The sequence below is a fragment of the Leishmania martiniquensis genome, chromosome 18 (genome assembly GCF_017916325.1).
Source record: "Leishmania martiniquensis isolate LSCM1 chromosome 18, whole genome shotgun sequence".
In the NCBI taxonomy this organism is placed as follows: domain Eukaryota; phylum Euglenozoa; class Kinetoplastea; order Trypanosomatida; family Trypanosomatidae; genus Leishmania; species Leishmania martiniquensis.
The window spans coordinates 213,453-233,643 of record NC_090153.1 but is presented as its reverse complement, the minus strand read 5'-3'; the positions used below and the strand labels follow the sequence as shown (position 1 = coordinate 233,643).

Sequence of the window (20,191 nt, the reverse complement as noted above, 5' to 3'; positions counted from 1 at the left end):
TGGTGGCGAGAAAATACTGGGGGAAAGAGGTACTGACGGAAAAACAGGGCGGAGGATGGCAGCAGCAGCAAGCTGATGCGTGAGAGGAAAGTAGTGAGAAAGAAGAGAAAGGAGCTGGAAAGCAACACCAGAAGAGACAACAGAAAGACCTTCAAACAAAAGGAAGTAGAGGTGTGCGTGGGAAATACTTGATGGGAAGAAGGTGATAGTGAGAGAGGAGAGGGGAAAGGGGGGGAAGGGGCAACAACAAGCGAAAGCCCTAGAGTGACGGCGTCTATAACACGATAATGCGTAATGGGGAAGGGAGAGAGGTAGCGGGATCGCCAGTAGAGAAACGAAGAAAAGGGGTATGGTATGTCGAGGAGGGGGGAGGACACGCGAGCACACGTCAACAAAGATACGCACACACACACACACACACAGCAACAGCAGCAAAAGGAAAGACCAGTACGTTACTAGTGATATTTGGTTGGGGGCCGATGATGGTGGCTTTCTTCTGCTTTTGGTTTCTTTTGGAGAGAAGGGTGACTTGCGTTTTTTTTCCGGTGCTCAAAGGACAGAAAGGAACTGCAATCGTCGAAGATCTGCAATTTTGGGGGCGGTGTTTGTTTCATTGGTGCCAAGATGCAGGGATATATATATATATATTTCATATATTCGGCATGTGTTGGTATGAGCAAAAGCGGGGGAAGGAATAAGAGTGAAGGTGCGAAAGCCATGCGTACAGGAGAGCGTAGCGGATAAGGAAAATTCATAGTACATGCACTGCTCAAGGAGAGGCATGAAGAGAGAAAGAGCGAGCAGCAGCGAGGAGCGGGCACTCTGGAGGAAAGTGCAGCCCACGCGCATTTAGGATAGGAGCCGCAGCTATTGCGTGAGAGTCTGCTGAGCCTTTTAGAAAGGGATGGGGTAAGCGCTGATTCAGGGAATTGCCCGTCTGCTTCTGCCCTCCGGATGACCGAAAAGGGTGTAGAGGAAGGTAGCGCGAAACCTTAACAGAGCCTCACTCCACTCCGCACTCTCCCCTGCTGCATTATAGCCCCTTGCGAGGGCAACGGCCCGGTCCTCATGGTGTTTCTCCTTTTCGTACGTTTTGCTCCTGCATCGAGGCTCAAAAAGCTCATGGCAGTCACAGGGCAGCACTCTCGCGTTCCGTTTTGTGTTGGGAGCTTGTGAAGATCGCCAGGGAGAGGAAGAGAACGACAAAGAGAAGAGGGGGGGGGGCGGGAGCGTAGGAAAGACGATGCAGAGCCCCGCCAACCGCTGTGCTGTAGGAGACTCCGTTGGTAAAGCGGCAAAAACGATAAAAGGGGCGCACCACAGAGGAGTGATGCGCACACCATGTGTACCCTAACAACAAAGGGAGCAGCACGGTTCACCAGGCGAGCAAACGACAGCAGAGGCGCCAAAAACGCACAAGAGGGAACGCGAAAATGCAAACAGCGTAAGGCCCCGTCACAAGACACGCACTAAAAGTATAAAAACCAAAGTGAAGGACGCATGAACGGGGCGGAGGGGGGCACAAAGCAAAGCATCACGCTCGCTCTAATGCGAGTATGGAAGAGAGGAATGAAGGCGTGCGCGCGCACACATGCACAGAAACCCCCTCGCGGGGAATGTTCATGATGGCTACCATCACGATTGCTTTGTCTGCGGCAGGCCTCCCGTGGGATTTACCATGTAATCCGTGAACACAGGCGCCCGTCTCTCGGCAAACGCTCGCGCTGCCTCTGGTATGTCGTTGCAGCGCAGGCTAAAGGCGTTGATCGCGGCTTGGTACTCGAGTGACCTCTGAGCAACCCGCTCCCGCTCCCAGTTCAAGACCAGCTTTGTGTTCTGCACGCCCAGGGGAGAGTTGGCAGCAATCTGTGCAGCCCGCATGCGCGCATGGGCGAGGAGCGCTGGATAATCGGCACATACCTCCTCGACAAAGCCCATTTCCTTGGCCTCTGCGCCGCTGAAGTCGCGACATGTAAAGGCAAGCTCGCGCGTGCGTCCCTCACCAATAATGGTGGGAAGACGCTGCAACGCACCAATATCCGCCGAGAGACCCACGGCTGCCTCTTTCACAGAAAAGGTTGCGCGCCTTGTGGCGTATCGCACATCGCACGCAGATGCGATCGATGTTGCCCCACCGATGCAGTGCCGATCGATAGCAGCGATGATGGGAATGCGGCACCGCGCCAGAGAAGACACTCCATCTTGAAAAGCGCGCACCATACGATGCTGGCTCTGAAGAAGCATCGCAGGGGCTTTACAGTCGGTCGAAGCTGCTGCGGTTGCAGCGGCACCACCGACAGGAGGTAGTGACGTACCCGAGAGCTCCTTCAAGTCGATGCCGGCCGAGAACGAGCACCCATCACGTGCTGCAAAGATGGCGACACGGGCCTCAGCGTTGAGTTCCTCGGAGAGTAGCCATGAGAGGCCCGTGAGAGAGGCTGCATAGGAGAGGCCAAGAAGGTTGAGCTTCTTCACAGGGTGCTTGGGGTCCCCGGAGAAGACTTCGATGACACCCTTTGCCTCGCCGTAGTGCACGGAGAAGGGACCAATACACCGTATAAGCGACGATGCCTCTGCTGCAGAAAGCAACTGACAGCACGTCTTCATCTTCGAGTTTCGCCTCTCTGCTCTCAAGATGTTGCACGAAAGAGTGCCTAGAATGAGCGCACGCAACCTGCAGTGGCAGCAGAAGCGTGAAATACTAGAGAGGGAAGCTACTGCAAGAAACTGCCGCAGCGCACCAAGGGCGAACTCGAAGTTGGAGAACGTTTTCAAAGCGGCCCGGAAGAGACCGAGGAGAGACAACACAAGGGCCGGTCGACAGCCAATCAAGCAACAACAAAAAAGTACACCAAGTCAAATATCGACGTCATGTGAATAGGGTCAGAAGGCGCGTCCCTCCCAAGCACAGGCAACTGTGATCGCTTCTCTTCTCATGTCCTTAATTTATTTTTCTTTCCTCCCTCGGAAGAGCAGAGAAGATGCTGCGCCACCGAGCCAGCCGATGTCGCCCACCATACAGGGTGACATGTCGGCATCCGTCAAACAACATCGTGCTGTCGGCAATGCCTCGGATGTTTTCTTTTCGCTATTTTGCGTGGGTGTAGGTGCAGGTTCGTTTTTGTTTTCGACTGCAAGGTCTTCGAACTTCGATGATCAGGAAAATGCCGAAAGGCTTGTGCTCCACACACAGACGAGAAGGGCGCGTAAGTGAGAAGAGGAAAAAACCCAAAGGTTTCTCTTTCTATACATGTCTACATTAAGTGCAAGATTTCCAGTCAGAAAAATATATGCGTGACCGCCAATACATGGGGACGTGCACGAAGCATGGGCAGTCGAAAACATCAGAACCACTCCACGATTGGAGAAAAAAGATATCGAGAGCTGTATGGCGCTAATCAGTGCATACAACATAGAGCACGCGATAAGATGGCATTCCCGCACCATCACCCCTCAAGACGATTGTAAATCGGAATGGAAAGGGGGAGCTGATGCGAGGTACCATGCCTTCACCTTCTTCTAGAAGTGAGCGCCGCACAGAAAGCTGCACCTCTTTGCCGCTCTCAATCACCTGCGAAAGCGGAGTTGCACTCCACTCTGGTGGTGTTTCGAGAGCACGCGTCTGCTCCCAGTTTTGCACTTCGTACTCCACGCTGAGGCCTTTGAGGAGATTGCCGATTATCAACGTTTTATTATCCTCCGCCTCAAAAGGTATCGAAACAGGGTAGTCAGGCCGGCAACCCATATCACCTTCGAAAGAGACTGCTATCGGTTTACCAGTCTTCGCGTCTGAAATCGGCAGAAAGCAATAGATCCCACCACTTACGCTCCGTCCTTCTAGGACAAGCTCACTGTTTTCGCCGCTGGCAGAAATGATCAGCCGTTTCGAGTAAACCCCAGAGTCTGATGGAGCGAACACAACATCTACCGACTGTTTCGTGTTCGGCTGCAAAGTAAACGTGCGCGGGTGCACCAGGAAGGGCAGTATGCCCCTAGGATCGCAATCCGCAGCTGTGTCCCCGGTCTCCATCCGCTCATCTTTCGCCGTGCAACTATGTATTAGAATATCAAGGGGAAACAGGCCAACGTTGTGAAAGTTTACAGCCTTCCGCGTCGATTCTGTGCTCCGCGTGCAGTTGAACGCTACATACTGCACAGATTCTATAGAGGCAACGTCCTGTTGAGAAACGGTTTCTGCTGGGGTGACAATCAGCTGTGTTGAGCTGCATGACCCTTGCACGTTCAAAAAAACAAACGCGGCCCCTCCATCGAGCATAGTCATCTCCACCTTTATCAGTTCATTGAATTTTCCGTACCTACGAGGGTGAAAAGAGACCGGTATCTCCGCTACATTGTGTGGCGCTACCTCATCAAACGCAACACTCATAACCGAAAATGAGGAAAAAGGGTTCGGTGGCGGAGCGCGAATCATGCAAGGCTCATCACCAGTATTGCTAACCCTGCACGAGCAGATCGAGGTGTGATGAATGGGCACGCTCCCGAACTCCATGAGCACCTCTCCCTTGTAGCTGGGCAGCGCAGCACTGTTTTCGCCTCTGTCAGCAATCGCTGAAGTCTTGGTCAAATTTTGGCGAGTATCGTTTTCAATGGGTTTCTGCTGCTTTCCCAGCGGTGTGCTCAATGCTTTTTCCACCTCGTATAGCATCACAGATGGCCGCACTGCACAGCACCGCACTGCGATAGAAGCACAGTCATCGTCCGTGCCGTTCAAGCGGCACTGAATCCGAAACTGCTTATGCTTGCTCCATAGCCCTTCCACACTGCCTGACTCCCAGTCGTCATAAACAGATTGTCTTGGCGGCGGCGCCTCGGAGATGAGTGCGGCGCTGAGGTCCTTTTTCGGCTTGGCTGGCCGGTGCGGCGAGGCGGTCAGCTGCAGTGGCTCCTCTTGCTCCACTTCCATCGGCGCATGGAAAATGATAGCCGTTACAACACTTTCCCCTGGCTGCAAAACACCTGCGTTAGGTGACACTCTGAAAAAGGTGGGCGGGACAAAAAAGCGAAACTGAATCAGTGCACCACTTGTGTTGGAAAGCACTGTCGTAGCGGAAACACTGCGGCCGATGTTGCATGGGGGAAGCAACAGCGTCCGCGCTGATAGTGCTATAGGGGGACGTGTTCCCTGACCGCTAAGTAAAATTTGCTGCGTATCGCCAAACTCGTTCGTGAGTCTTATGCGTTGCGAAAAACGTCCCTCCTGCGGAGCCGCCATCTGCAGCGTAAAGCTTGCTCTCTCATAAGGGACAAGGGTCAAGACTTCAGGTGTAGCGGTTACCCATCCGGGAAGATTATCGAACCCTACCAGTTGCAGCACACTCGATTCGTTCGTAACAGGCACCTGCACAGATTGCACCGTTTCCATCGGGATCGTCCCGATATAGAAGGAGCTCAACAGAAGGCGTGGCGCACGACACGAGAGAATGGCCTCTATGCTCAGCGTGAGAGGTAGTGCTTGATCCTGCACAACGCATTTGATCAACGCCCCAAAATCCTTCGGTAGGTCTTTCAGAGGTGTGAAGAGAACTCGCACAGTGTACTCCTCCCCTGCCTGAATGCACACACTGGAAGGAAGGACATCTAGGGCGTCGAGCAATGAGGTAGGAACTTTAAACTCTGCGACAGCGGCGACGTTAGCCCTATTAACGACAGAAACCTCATCCCAGTATCGTTCGCCATAAAAGCACGCCCCAAAGTCGAGCTTTCCAGTTCTCAGAAACACTGGAAGATCTGTACTACTACCCTTGATTGGGATAGCATGCGCGAGTTGAGAGTCGGTCTTCTCAGTGAAAGTAATTTCACTCTCTATCTCGATCGGGTTCAGTGGAGCAAAGCTTAAAACTATCTGCGATACAGAGAAAGGCGGTATCTCTATCTTAAACTGCTGAGGTGAAATCCGGAAGAAGTTCATTTCTCTGCCGTCTACGGGATTGATGTGCCGTTGGCCGAGAAGAGATTTGAAGTCGCCACCAACAATCACTGTTCCTGGCATTGCACCATCGTTTCGCAGCGTGATTTTCTTCGCACGCTTCTCACCTACGATTACGGTTCCAAAATTTACCTTCTTCGGCTCCACAGAAAAGGCGAACACTTTTTTAGAGGAGGTAACTGGTACTGCAAAGTAACCAAGATCAGTCTTTACATAAATGGAGGTGGAAATATCATCAAGATCACGAGGTCGGTACTTAACGGTGACATTCCACGAGAGCCCTGGAGATATTTTAGGTGGTAAGACGTACTCAACGCTCACCACATTTGCACACCTTGACAAAATAGGCATGACTCGAAATGTTCTGGGAACTCTCGCCGTGTTAGTCAATGCAACTAGAATCTTGTGCTCTGTGCCGACGTCATAATCGGTGAAGTGCACCGCCGCTGGGCTGCATTGAAATGGCATCTTGTCTTTTGAAAGCAGATTTCGCGTGTATACTGGGGCGGAGCTGCTGATTGCCTCGTACCGGTGGCGCCTCCATTTCCGATGAGTGCTGCCGCCGTCCTCGCCGTCAGTATCATCGTTGCGGTAGAATGAATTTTTGATCACTCCATTTTGGAAGCAAAGAAAGTCCATTTTTTTGTTTTACGGCGGGACAAACCGGCAGTGAGGTCATGAGATTGCACTAAGTAGCGGAGCAAGGCAGAAAAAGAGAAGTCAAGAGGCAAAGCATAGGAGTGAGCTAGGTTGTGAGGGAGCGACTAGTGAAAACAGCAGGACGGATGCAAGCATCGACAGCTAATCATTTGAGAGTTTTTTTCGTTTCCTTCCACCCAAGCGTCAGAAGCATCAGACACAGAGCCGTGAAAAGTGCCACAGCAAGTTCGCATCGCGATCTCATTTTCCACGAAAGGTTTTGCCCGTCAGAAGCAAATAGAGCCGGTAGTGGAAGCTCCGCCGATGTATCGGTTATTAATGAAGCATAATAGAGGACAGTGTTGTAAAAGCAGCTTCTGTAGCTGAGTGTACAAAAAAAAAAACGTCCTCATTCCGCGAGTAAGACGGTAAATAATTTCTAGCTCGAAATGTATCGTTTCTTTTTTTGAGAAGTAGGTGCGTTTGTGTGCTGCGACGTCGACTGAGAATGGACTCAATAGACGCTGCTTGAGTTTGTAAGGTGAGTGTGTTCCTCTCATAGGCAGCAGCCCACCTCGCCATTGAAGCCTGGGTTTGGTGGGCAAATGTGTTCCTATCGGGGCCGCTGAAAAACTTAGAGAGCAGCAAGAACGGTGAAGCTCCACGGGAGCACCAGAACTCGGGAGCAGGAGGGGGGGGAGGGCAGCCTGAGGTCCTTCTTGCCGGGGCTTGTGACATTTACCATTAGAAACGCATACGTGGCAAAACAAATCCACCTGTTGTCACCCTTGGCGTTGGCGTCACCGTATGCGGCCCTCCCTTCACCATTGAAGTCCGCGTTTGACCGATCGGGGAGAAGTATCGCTTTGCTGGCAGGAGCTTCCTCCTTCGGTTGCCCTAGCGTCAAAGGGAAACCGATGCGCTCTTGAGGATTTGGTACACATTGTGTGAGAAGCCCAAGCATCCCCTCTTGAGAGAATGGCAAGCTTCCTCTGCCGATCTCAAGTCATGGGGCCACGACGGCGGAACTCGCTACTGATGGCGATGCACCGGCCGTAGATGTGTACAGTCGAGAATCCTGCAACGGTGACTACTTTTGTGCCCTCTGCACGGCCGCTACTTTTCCAAGGTAAAACGCTCGCAGCCGGACTGCCCCTCGCTGACTACTGGGGTGGGAAGCCTAAAGCACCCCGAGGAGTTCCTGACGTGGCGGCTGGCGCGCAGGGGGCGACTGTGTGGCGGCCTTCGAGGCAGGTAGAGTTTGTGGCAGAGGCGGTGCTCGAATAACAGATAGTGTACCGACATCGTGCATTTTACCGCTACGTCACCCCACCTGCCGGGACCTCGAGAAACATACCGGAGTGAAACTTGCATCTTAAATCATAATGGGCAAGCCCACGAAGGTTTTCTTGGGCTTGCCTTTGTGCAATCTAAGAGCGGTGATATGGTAGAGAAGTGACACGTGCTTTTGTTTTTGCTGCAATCGATACGGCGGCGTTAAGGGCCTTCTTTGAAACAATGGCAATGGGGGGTTTCCGATTTCTTTCTCCGAACGATGAAGTCTTCGTTAAGCGAAAATGATGAGGAAGGCGAGAGGCGAACATATCAGCCCTTGTGATGTGGCTACTCCTTCCTCTTTTCGCTGATAGATTAGGGAGGTAAATCAGTCGCTCGATGGCAGCACTCCAATTGCTGTCTAGGGTTTCAATAGCTCTGCTAAGATATCAGAATTCATCTGCTACTCATATCTTAGGACATTCTCTCTGCTCATCTCTCATTGGTGAGGAAATATGCAGAAAAAAATCCCCTTGCTTTCGATCCGCGTCCTGTCTATCTACCACATGTGCACACAGGCAGAATAGCCTCTTTGGCAGAAAGATGAGCGAGAGTTTCATTATTCTTGCGCTGCCGTACTTACAGCAGTCGCAGGACACCCTGCAGTCAGCGCAGTACGAAGCCCTTGTGCGTCAAATGGGACCTTTGGGACAGGCCTTCCGTCACTTTGTCATCCCCAGCCTTAAGGTTGGAACGTTGGACTCCCTGATGGAAGCAAGTGATGAGCTAGCGAAGCTAGACCCTGTAATGGAAAACACTGTGCACAAACTGGTAGGGCTGATGGAAGAAACGTCTGGAAAGCCGCGTAGTGTAGTAACAACCTTCCGAATCAACCAGACCCAGGAAATGTCAGCGGCCGGCTATATCAAGAACTTTCTGTGGAGCTCTGTACAGTTTGACCCCAAGGAGGCGATTCACAACATAATAGAGAAATTTGTCCGAATCAACGCTACCGCTGACGAGCGCGTTCGTGTGATGCTGGTGGAGTACAATGATACGCGCAACAAACTCATAGCAGCAAACAGGAAGGGCGAGGGAAACCTGTCTGTCCGTCCGATTCGCGAGCTGGTTTCTCTCTATAATCGTGAATATCAGTGCTTTGTGGATACGGAGCTGTTAGTCACTGTTTTTGTAGCTGTTCCTTTGGCGGCGCAGAAGGAGTGGCTGGCGACGTACTGGAAAATGAACGAGTACGTGTGCCCGCAGTCGAACCGCGTTGTAGCCGAAGACAAAGAGTACGTACTCAACAGCGTTGTGATGTTCCGAAAGGTGATGGACGACGTGAAGGCGGCGTGCCGCAAGAAGCGTTATGTGATCCGCGAAGTTGAGGGCACTGACGACCTCTCGTCCGCGGAATTGCGGAAGCTGCAGCAGAAGGCCGAAAAGGAGAAAAAAGCACTTTACACGCTGCTGTGGCAGCAGTACTGTACGTGCTACGTTGCCTGGATACACCTGAAGGCTGTACGTGTGTTTATCGAGGCGTTACTGAAGTTTGGGCTCCCGCCGCGCTTCATTGCTGTGGTGCTCCAAGTACCAGCCGATAAGGAGGTCGAAATTCGCAAGCGCATCGCGCAGGTATACCCAGATTTGACAACCCCGCTGGCGAATGATGGATTTATTGATACTGGTGCTTTGCAGCAGGAGTACCCTTACGTCTCCTTAAAGGTCACGAATGTGCAAAGGTAGTGACAGCGTTAGTTGTAGGGTTATCGTCTTTTGTCCTATTTTTAAAGGTGCACTTTTTTTCGATGTTGGTATCCGAAACTGGTGTGTGGGCGCTGGGAACTGAGTTTGCTGGAGAGAATGAAGCGTTTGGAGCTAAAGGCACTCGAAAAAATCGAAACTACCCTGCAGATCTGTAGAAACCTTAAATCGGGCGAAGAAAAGAGGGCTTTCCACAGTGCCGATCTGGTAGGATCCCCCCTGTAGGGCTTGCTCTGATGTACAGGCAGAAACGCTGTCAACCAAAGTAGGCTGCAAGTTGGGAGGCTGAATGGCTGAGGCGCATCGCGAGGTGGAAGCGCACAAGTCGTGTAATCGTAACATGACATGTGCATGCAAAAGTGCGCTTAGTTCAAATGTCTATAAACGGTACCTCTTCTCTTTGTCTTGGTTTTCCGAACCTTCTTTTTCACTGGTGCAATGACTCCCAGTCGTTTCGCAGCTTCTCAAGATTTTGATGTTTTTCTCCCTTTTCAGTCTGCGAGAAATCCGCTACTTTGAGCATCGCCATAATGCACTACTTTATTTTTTCTGTGCTGTTTCTTCTCGTCTCTGTCTCCATTGGCGTAGATGCATTGGAGGTGGAGTTGGCTCAAAGTACGCTTATCGGAGCAGAGGGGCAGCTGTCTCCACATGCTGTCCACTTCTCTGACACTTCGGTCTGTTTCCGCACTGTGGCGGCAGGCGGCCAAGACTCAAATGCGATTGCATCTACCTACTGCACCTTCGACGCTGGCTCAACGTTCGAAGCAATCAAAAGCGGTATAGACATGTGCCTTAGGGGAATTTTGGTCGACCACGAGCTGTTCTGCCCCAAGGAGCAAGTGCAACAGGGAAAGGATGGGGCTGTAGAGTATGCGGCTGTTTCATTTGAGGCTCGAAATTCTTCGATTTACAAAAAGAGCGACGAAACACGTCTTCTCTTCAAGGGCGGGAAGCTCACTGGAGCTCTGAAGCAGGTTTCTTTCAATGGAAATGCAATTTATGTGGAAAAGGAGTCTGCCTACGTTTTTGTGTCGACGATTGTTGACGAAGCAGGGGCCAAGAGAGTAGTTGTGTTTCGCTCTGAGGATGGACTTGTCTATCGGGTAATTTCTGTCATTCCAGACTTGGAAGAGGCTCAGGAGCATTACTTGATAAGCGAAGGAGGCCGAAAGTTATCTGTGCTGTCCTCCTTTAATGGGCTATACTACACCATCGTGTCGTCCGGCTATGCTGGGAAGCACTGGTCGGCCATGAAGATGCTCAATGTGTCCGCAACGCCAACATCTGTCATGTTCTCCTCGGGGGTACAGCTCCAGTACGCGTGCTCAAACGCAACATCTCAGAGAGCCAAATGGTACGTTACCGACGCTGAGAGCCGACGCTCCATCACGAAAAAACCACCACAACTACCCACGGTCAGTAATGCTACATCCAGCTCTCCTTTCCTTGCGTTCTCGCTGAAAGAGCCCGACAGCGATAAGAAGAGATTGCTCGTTCTGGAGAGCGAGCTGATGGCGGGCGCGCAGAGAAACGTTCGCGCTTCCCTGTATTCTGTCGACGACTCTGCTGAGGAGGAAGAGAAAGGGGAAAGAATAGCAAAGCAAAAAGAGGAGCTGCAAAAGAGAGAATTGGCCCGCTTAAAGGCGAAGCTCGAGAAGCTGGAGCGAGAAAAGACGCAGCGGCGCGAACAGAGGCGCCAGGAGCTAGCACGTAAGGCGAAGTTCATTACCCTCGATGAACCGAATGTGCGTGCAGCCAAGGCGTACCTTGAGCAAGACGGAGAGATGATACTTGTGCGACGTGTGAGCAAAGATTCCATCGCGTTCGAGAAGGAGCTTTTCTTCTCTGACCTCTAGTACACGCAGTATTCTCTCAATTTTTTCTTTTCGCGTATCTATTGGGCTGATTTAGTGTCCTGCGCTTGTTTTCATGCCTGGGCCGCTCGATTCTCGCCTTCCTGTTCTCGCTTTAGCGTACGCATGGCGAATACTGTGTCGCTTTGGGCAAAGCCGACAAGAAACTAGTGCGAGAAAAAAAACCAGTTTATCCCGGACTTTTGTCAAGGCAGTGCTAGTGCCTCAGCAGAAGCCGAAAAGCAAAACGTTTTTGCTCTTGTAAAAATTCGGTGACAGACGCAGTCTCAACTAGGTGCGGGCTGCTCTGTCCCGGGTGTCTCCTCTCGTGCTCTTGGTCGTCTTACTGTTTTTCTCCTTTGTGCCCATCAACGCATGACTCGACTTTCTTGGGAATAACTTATAGTAATTAACACAAGGTCCCCCTTTCCTACTTTAACGGCAGCGGCGTATTGAAGTCACCAGAGACGCCTTCTTTAGCATTATAGACGTGCCTGGCATCTACCTGGTGCAGCGAAGATCATATATGCTTCAACTAAAGCTAAAAAATAACCGCTGTTGTGCCATCTGAAGAGCAAGTCAAGTCTCGAAGGCATCGATTCACTGAGCGAAAATGCCAGCGCCTGCCAGCCTCGATTCTATTGACTCGCGAGAAATTGAGTATCGCAAGCAGCTTTCATTCACACACACGCTGAAAGTCATTCTTCGCAATAGCATCTACGCCGCAATTGGCCGCGTTCTCATAGGAGTCGTGAAGACCTTGGTGAAGCGTGGTTTGTCGAAAGCGCTCCTAGTCCGCATCCCGTCCGAGCTCCTTTCGCTGAATCCTCTAAAATGGGCAGCCGTCTTTGGTGGCTTTTCGAGCTTCCGCTTCTGCCTGCAGACCCTAGTTCGCCTTCTCACACCACTTGGAGTCTCAGAGAAATTCTTGTCCCTGCTCGCGGGCTGCATTAGCGCCACGCCTGCCTTCGTCATGAACAAGGAGACGCGCACCGAACTGAGCCTGTACCTGTTCGTACGCAGTGCCCATACCTTTTCGCTACGGTACCTTCTGCCATTCATGCCACGGACCCTCCAGGAGTTCCGCCACTACGACGTGCTCCTCATGTGCCTGAGCTCAGCTCAAATCGCCTATGGTTGTCTCTTCAACCCCAACACGCTTCCAAAGTCGTACCAGGGCTTCTTGAATCGAGCCTCTACCTATCACGAGAAGCTCATCCGAGGCCACTCGGGGTTCTGCCGCGAGCGTCTGGTTCCCGACCTTGTGGACTATTGCTGGTCGAGGCAGCTACCCGTGATAGAGAACTTCGACCAGCGCGGCGCGAACACCCTGTGCCAGGTTGCACACGGCAACTACTCGTGCAACATGTGGGCGGTAGTCTTCATTATCAAGAACATGCTTACCATGGGAATGCCGCTTTACTTCCCGCTTCGACTCGTGTCAATGATGGCGTTCCAACGCAGACGCCTTATCACCAGCCCGCTCTCGACGATCACGCATAACGTGCGCTCCATGCTAGTCAGCTCCCTCTTTCTTGCCTTGTACTCGGGAATCATTCTGCGATCCGCCTGCTTTGGTGTGCAGCACCGCGGTGGAGGCACGAAAACTGTGACGGCGCTGTGCTCCCTCGCTGGACTAGCAACACTGCTTGAGCCGAAAGGACGCCGCATGGACCTCGCCCTGTATTGCTCCATGTATGCACTTCGTTCCTTCCTGCTGACACAGAACTTGCGCGGCCGCTTACCCTACCCGCGCCATTGGTTTGTGTGCACTGTATATGTGTTCTCCGTCGGCTTCATCTTTTACCAGTACGAGGAGGAGCCGAGGCTGTTAGACCGGCGCGTCCGAACTGCGCTACGCCTCCTGCTGGGCGAGCAGTCGCCCACGGTGCTGATCGAGAAGGAGATGCCAACGCTCGCTACCACCGCCGTTCCCACCTGCGGCGTTGCCGAGGCGCCCGCAGAGAGTCCCGTGGCCAGCAAAACTAAGGAGAAGCGAGTGCAAATCGCCAACACTGTGCCCTTCGCATCGGCGCGTCAAGGACTTTAGACTTGCCCGAAGAGTCTGGGGTAGCCGAGAGAAGGGGGCAGTGGCGACGGCACGACAAAGACCATGTAGCAGTTTTTCTTGTGACAATAGTCAAGGGGCAAAAAAACTGAGGAAAGAAATGTTAGAGGTGCGAAGAGGGAATGGAGGAGGCAATAGTTCGTGTATGTGGGCGTGTGCGAGCTGAGCGTCCTTGGATGAGGCTAAGGCGACGGCTTATGTATGGACTTCTGCGCAGAGTATACGGCGCTCTCCTCTTGTTGCTTTGCGTCGCAGGCGGAGCTCCTTTTTGTGTAGGGGCCTTATATTTCTGCCTTTCGTCGGCACTAAACAGCCATACCCCCTTTTCTTTCTCATTGTGTCTTTCTGGTATCCCTTTCTCCCAGCTGCTTCGCTGCTGCTGCCGTTGCTATGACGGTGTGCCTTTTGAACTTGAGGTCGCTGTAGAGCATCCCCTCCCCGCACACACAAAGAGATGGGCACAGATTCAGACGCAAACACACAGTAGCAACCCTCTACTTGTTGTCAGTTGCTCACCCGCTCGGCGTGCTTGTGCAGCTGTTTTCGTTTGCAATCTCTGTGTTTATTCCTCTCTCTCTCCTCTCTCTTCCTCTCTCCCGAACACGGCTTCTCCTTGCCGGGTGCGCGCGTGTGCACAGGCATGTATGCGTATGCTGGAGAGTGCAGTTGTATATGCGCAGGTGCGTCCCTCTGGTCTTTGATTTGTGCCTCTCTGTCCCTTTGTACCACTCTGCTGCGTTTGCGTCACCTTCCTCGTTTTATGTTCACCTTTTTTTTATTTGTTTCCTTTCTCCCTCCTTCCATGCTTATATGGGTATGCTTGTGGGATATTCTCTCAGCGCTTCTTTCTCCGCCTGTGTGTGCGTGCGTGTGTGAAGTGGGAGGAGCAAGTGGGTGCTTTGAATGTTATGGATGATGGGATCGGGTCCCCCCCTCCCTCCCTTTCCGTTCCCCGCTGCTCTCTCGCCCCAACCACAGGCACGGATACAACTACGATCACCGCTACTCTCTCTCTCTCCCTTGACTACCCTCTCCGCGCGCACGCGTGAGTCTCCGTTGATTTATGCGTCGACGCATATGTGGGCGTGCACTTGCACCTCTGGACTTTTGTTTCGTTTCCTCCTTTGGTTGCGTTTTGGTGTCTTCCTTCTCCCCTCTTCTTTATATGTGGGCAGGTAAAGGCTATGTTGTCATCTCGTCCTCATCGCCCTCTTCTGGTTTTGTGGCATCTTTTCCATTGGCACTTCTTTCGAGGTGGCGGTGGTGGTGGTAATGCACATGCTCATGTGTCTACTTTGATGGAGCTGTACGAGTGTGTCCAGGTGCGTTGAGATGCAGAGTGGGGAGGGGGGAGTGAGGAGAGAGAAGCTCATGGAGATGGTCCTGGTTTTCTGCTTCCTCTGTTGTTAAGCCTGCTGCCGTCCCCTCCTCCCCAAGCCCATCTACTTCTCACGCCAGTGTTTCTCAAGCTGTGAAAAAGAGGTGTGTGTGCATGAAGAGGTGAAAGTAAGAGCTGGCCACGCGCGCAGTTCTGTGCTCCTCTCGCACGCATACGTTTTTCACTCGTTCTCTCTGCTCTATCGCCGTTCTGGATGGATCCCCTCCTTACCTCGCCTCTCCGTTATATGCTCTCTCTTGCTCCTTGCGATAGTCTGTCTTTTACGTTTGCTCTGACTTTGTTGCTCAGCCATCATCACCAAAGGGTGGGTCTGTGTCTGCGTGAGTGTATATTGTGCGAATCGTTCAAGTGGGATTGAAGACATATATATATATATACATATGTAAAGCGAATAGAGGGGGAGGACCGTATCTCGAATTCAGGGACGGCGCGTAGATGTTGTTGCTCAATGGGGGGGGGAATGATAGAGGAAGAGAGTGTTTGCCTGAGGGTAGGAAGCAGTGGGGAAGTAGTAAGTGCCTTCTGTCCTCGTGGACCGAAACCTAGTCGGCACATGCGTGCCATCACACACCCAATCATCCCCTTTCATCTACGCTTGTCGTGCTACTTCACCATCCGCATCTGAATAAACATCGTTTTGTGGCAGCATTTCCCCCTCTTTCTTTCTTTCGGATATTTACCCTTCTCCCATTTATTTCTGCCTCCCTATCTCTTGTGCTCCATGTCGCATCTTTTTCTTCTTTGTTTGCTGTTGTAGTACGTTGCGCTTTGCTACTTTGCCTAACTAAGGATTTGTGCTAAGCCGTGTGTGGTGGTGGTGGTGATGACTGACGCGCAGTATTCTGTTTTCTTTCCGTGGTTCATGTGTGCTGTTCCGCTTGGGATCGGGCTTGGAAGGAGGATCGAGTGCCCATCATGTGCCTTTCAAGTACTTTTGTGCGCGCGTGCGTGCGTGCTTGTGGAAGAGAGGGTGGGTGGGTGGGTGGGAGGGAGGAAGGGCTGTTCAGGAGAACGCAGAATTGCTTACACGCGTCTCACCTCTTTTTTCTCCCCCCTCCTTTCCCCTCTTGCAGAGCGCTTCGCACCAAACGGCTTGGCGAAGGCGAGCTGCAAAGGGTGCCGCGCGGTAGGAGCGCGCACACACACAAATGCAACGAATGCCGCAGTCGCGCCGGGGGTATGCGACAAGCTGTATCCCATGCGCGCGTGCGACTGAAATGGATCGCCAAAAGAGGCGAACGGGCACGCGATGCAAAGCGACGGCGACAGAGGCGGTGGCGGAAGGGCGAGAGAGAGAGGGTAAGAGAGCACTTGGCGAAGAAAATCTTCATGGCATTCTCTTCACCCTTCCCACACAGGCACGCGCGCGCGTAAACCTCCACATGAACGCCGACCGAAACGGAGGTCCATGCTATGGGTACGCGCGCCACTGAGGAGCTGAAAAGACTACCCAAAGTGTGCGCCTCTCTCTGTGTGCAGGGGTGGGTGGGTTGGCGGGTGAAAGCGGACGGTTATCTGCGCGTGCAAAGGCGATTCAAGAGATACCAATGAAGATGGGGGCGCCTCACGGCCCGTTTGCCCTTTTCTGCTACCCGTCTTTTTCTTCTGTGAGGTTGCCACAGTGTATGCGCGTACATGCATACATATACATATATATATATATATATATGTATATGCATGCATGTCTCAGCGTGATAGAGAACCTTTGCTCTCCATGCTGCCCCCCCCCCCATACACACATTCTCTCTGTGGCTTACTCTTTTACTGTACACCAAAAGTGAGCAGGCTGTGCAACACAGCGCGCACACGTCTGTAACGATGTGTGTGTGTGTGAGGGAAACAAAGGAAGCAGGTGAAGCCCCAAATGGTGATGCGCAGCTCATGATTATTTTTTTTTTCGTTCTGCTGCATTGTTCTTAATGGAGCCCTCATCGATTTTCTTCTCGGAGCCCTCCTCTTCCCCCCTTCTTCCCTTCCCGTTCTCCTCCCCTTTCCCGGCTTCTCTTCGAGGTTGTGCACTGTAGCACACATATCAACGAAAAAGATGGCAAGGAAGAGCGTCATATACACAGGTAAAGCACTCGCTGCCTCTTTGAAGAACTTCTTCATCTCTCCTCAATATCGCCCGAAACACCCACGGAGGGGGGAGGAGGCAGCGAAAGAGAGGGAGAGGAGAAGGCGGGTAAGGGCGTGCTGAGCTGGGTGTCAGGAGAAGAGAAGGCGAGCTGGCTTGTTTGCTTGTGTGCTCCGAAAAAAGTTGCCTGTTAACTCCTGCGAGCATGGGGTAGTGCTGCTACCCTGAGAGAGGGGCGCGTGAAGATCATCTTTTTCACGGTTCTTGATCGCCCGCAGAAAATTTTTCTCTGGTTGCTTCGCCCGTCGGCAGCCCTCATGATGGGGTCGAATCGGCGCGTGGCATGACGGACCCGTATCCTGGTGTCTGGGTAAGCCAAGAGGCCCCCCCTCCTCCTATCCCTGCCAATGCCGAAACGTTTGTGGTGGCATCAGGAGCCACTCACCTACGGCAGAGGGAGGCCAGAAAGATGTATCGCTGCATGTGTCGGCAGTGTCAGGTTGGGGGTGGTGGCGTTTCGTTGTAGCAACCTGCAAAAGTGAACCCCTCTTTTCCATCCTTATTATGGCCGAAGTGCCAGTGTGACTCAAGCACCCCCCTCCCTGCCTACTGGAATCGGGAGCCCGCGCTGGTATCCGACAGGAATGCATCACTAGGCGAACTGTGAGGAGGTATGTGGACGAGTAGAGGGTGAGGCAGGGGCCGTGCTCAGTTAACGAAGCAAGTGCACTGCGTGACGGCATGTCTTCCCCCGCTTCTTACCACGCGACAGGCCTCTGACGCTACGGGCAGACTGGAGCTGAATTCAGGTTGTGCGGTCGAATGGGTACGTTGTGAAGACAAACCTCTTTGGCAGGCAGATGCACACACACACAAACACACACACACAAACAATGGTGTGCAGACGCTCCGGCCGCTGTTCCTTTTCATTGACATCCGCCCGCCGTGTCCTTTTCGTTTCCATTGCTGCTGCGAGCTACGTTCTCCTCCCTTCTCACTGACACCATCTTCCCTCTCTCCTCCTCTATTCGCCTGCCGGATCTTACTTGAATCTGCCTGACGTGCTCGTTTTCGGCCCCGTCGCTCTCATAACCTCTTTACCTCTCGGCACATTCTACCTTCTTTCTTCTGTGCTGGTGCGTCTCCCTACGTGCGCCGCACATCCCTACCCGCGACGTGTCTACGTTTGTATGCGTTGGTGTGCACAACACTGTTATCCCCACCCCCTCTCCCTCTTCCCTGGCGGACTGAAGTCGCATTTCTGCATCACCGCCTGACACAGAGTGCGAGCGGAACGAAATCTTACATTTACAAACGCACACACGCGCGCGAAAAAAAAAGCACTCTCAGTAATGGCGTCCAGCGCTGTGGTGGAGACGGAGCGTGTCATACGCGAGAGGCTCGAGGCATCCGGACAGTACGGGAAGATGCGTGCCATGATTATGGAGGCGGCGCTGCAAACCGTCAGCGCCGACAGTCAAAGAGGCTCAGGTGCTCATCAGCCGTTGGTGTTTCACCCCACCGCCGCCCTCACGGATGCCAAGCGCAACGGTGCCCTTGAGCTGAGCATTGTGCACGAGTACTTGCAGTACCTCGGCTTGCAGTACACGGCACGAGTGCTCCAACTGGAGGCTGGGCTGCAAGAAACTTCTTTGCGCACTAGCGCAGAGCTGCAGCAGGAGCTGCACATGGAAGCTGATAATCAATCTGTTCCTTGCCTGTCGGTGCTGGCGCATAGGGGAGCAGCTGGTGTCGTACCGTCGACCGCTGCGACTGAGGCCCCTGCTGCTGCGAAGGAGGAGGAGGGCACTAAAGCTGATGCGGACGTCGACGACGCGGCGTCGGATCATCACCAGCCTGGTGGTGAGGACACGACGTACTTTATCTCCAAGTGGAGGAAGCGTCACTTTGTGCGCCACAATCAAGTCTCCGGGCAGCAGCTACAGGTCGAGTACCTGATAGACTGCCACACGGTAGTGCTCGATGAGCTAGATAGCATGACTGTCGACGACTGCGAGGGTGGTGAGCTGGTGATAGCCGCGTGTGAGGGGAGCGTGTTTCTGCGTAATTGCAAAAATATGACAGTCCATGTGGCGTGCAAGCAGCTTCGCACACGAGATTGCGAGAACATTAACCTGTACCTCTTCACTTCAACTGATCCTGTGGTGGAGATGAGCCACCACGTCTTTTTCTACCCATTTCACTTGCGCCTGCCAGGGCTGCGGCGGCTGTTTGCGGAGGCTCGGCTGGACCCCAGGGCGAACAGGTTTGTCCACGTCTACGACTTCACGCCGACGGGGCCGCAGCTGCCGAATCCACACTTTCACGTACACTTTCCCGAGCATTACCTCTCGATGGAGGATCGCTACGCCAGCTACGGCGCCCCGGAGTGCCCACCTGAGATCGAGGCGCTGCTGGCCCTGCGTCTGATGCCAGCCGCGAGTTCCGAGTCAGGGAAGAACAAGAGCTATGACATTCGGACAGGGGCGCAGATGTGGGTGCAAGCAGGGTCAACGCCGGTTTCGGCTGTTGCGGCGGCGGCGGCAGCTGCTGCTGCCACTGCTATGCCTGCCAACCACCGTGCTGAGAGCAGCGACGACGAGGAAGGGGAGCATGCGTCTGACGGCGAGCAGCCGGACTATTCGACGCCACGATCGTCCTCGGCTTCGATGGCGTCTTCTTCCCAGTCTGCGGAAGACGCCATGACGAAGAAGCAGCTGGTAGGACAGCCAACAATGCAGCGTCTTGGCGGGCTGCCCGCTCCAGCCCCTCTGGCCCCCATTTCGGGTGTTGCGGCGGCCGCCCACCCATCTGCTCCAGGCGGGGTTGACAAGGAAGAGTACTCCTCCTTTGATGACGATGATGATGACAGCGACGCGGACGACAAGTACGACGTGGACGAAGACGAGGATGACTTTTAGCTCTCGTTGAGTTCTCTTCGTTCTCCCTCTCCCTCGGAGCGTAACTTCCGGGCAGAGGAGGAATAGAGAGGCAGAGGAAGAGAGAGGAGAGAGGGGGGAGAGAGAGACGAAGGTCATCTAAAACCACACAAGGGAAGGAAAAGCAGAGCAGATCAGCGACGGAGGGCGGGTCGATGAGAGCCCTTCGCACCGCTAATGGGGAGGTGATACACAAGAGACGATCTCTTTTCAGCTTTCTGAACCCCTCC

The 20,191-nt window shown here is 53.1% G+C and overlaps 6 protein-coding genes across 6 annotated transcripts; 4 read left to right on the top strand and 2 right to left on the bottom strand.

Moving 5' to 3' along the window:
* Nucleotides 1–1,635: 1,635 nt before the first annotated feature.
* Nucleotides 1,636–2,607, bottom strand: LSCM1_06703 (uncharacterized protein; the record flags this gene model as incomplete). The annotated part of the gene is made up of 1 exon (XM_067324113.1): nucleotides 1,636–2,607. The coding sequence occupies one exon, from the start codon at nucleotides 2,605–2,607 to the stop codon at nucleotides 1,636–1,638; it is 972 nt and encodes a 323-aa protein (XP_067179460.1).
* A 787-nt stretch (nucleotides 2,608–3,394) lies between these two features.
* Nucleotides 3,395–6,586, bottom strand: LSCM1_06702 (uncharacterized protein; the record flags this gene model as incomplete). The annotated part of the gene is made up of 1 exon (XM_067324112.1): nucleotides 3,395–6,586. One exon carries the CDS (start codon nucleotides 6,584–6,586, stop codon nucleotides 3,395–3,397), a length of 3,192 nt encoding a protein of 1,063 aa, XP_067179459.1.
* Nucleotides 6,587–8,464: 1,878 nt separating this feature from the next.
* Nucleotides 8,465–9,607, top strand: LSCM1_06701 (uncharacterized protein; the record flags this gene model as incomplete). The annotated part of the gene is made up of 1 exon (XM_067324111.1): nucleotides 8,465–9,607. One exon carries the CDS (start codon nucleotides 8,465–8,467, stop codon nucleotides 9,605–9,607), a length of 1,143 nt encoding a protein of 380 aa, XP_067179458.1.
* A 548-nt stretch (nucleotides 9,608–10,155) lies between these two features.
* On the top strand, nucleotides 10,156–11,484 carry LSCM1_06700 (uncharacterized protein; the record flags this gene model as incomplete). Its single annotated transcript, XM_067324110.1, has 1 exon — nucleotides 10,156–11,484. One exon carries the CDS (start codon nucleotides 10,156–10,158, stop codon nucleotides 11,482–11,484), a length of 1,329 nt encoding a protein of 442 aa, XP_067179457.1.
* A 610-nt stretch (nucleotides 11,485–12,094) lies between these two features.
* LSCM1_06699 (uncharacterized protein) lies at nucleotides 12,095–13,531 on the top strand (the record flags this gene model as incomplete). The annotated part of the gene is made up of 1 exon (XM_067324109.1): nucleotides 12,095–13,531. One exon carries the CDS (start codon nucleotides 12,095–12,097, stop codon nucleotides 13,529–13,531), a length of 1,437 nt encoding a protein of 478 aa, XP_067179456.1.
* Nucleotides 13,532–18,374: 4,843 nt separating this feature from the next.
* Nucleotides 18,375–19,943, top strand: LSCM1_06698 (uncharacterized protein; the record flags this gene model as incomplete). The annotated part of the gene is made up of 1 exon (XM_067324108.1): nucleotides 18,375–19,943. One exon carries the CDS (start codon nucleotides 18,375–18,377, stop codon nucleotides 19,941–19,943), a length of 1,569 nt encoding a protein of 522 aa, XP_067179455.1.
* Nucleotides 19,944–20,191: the final 248 nt, after the last annotated feature.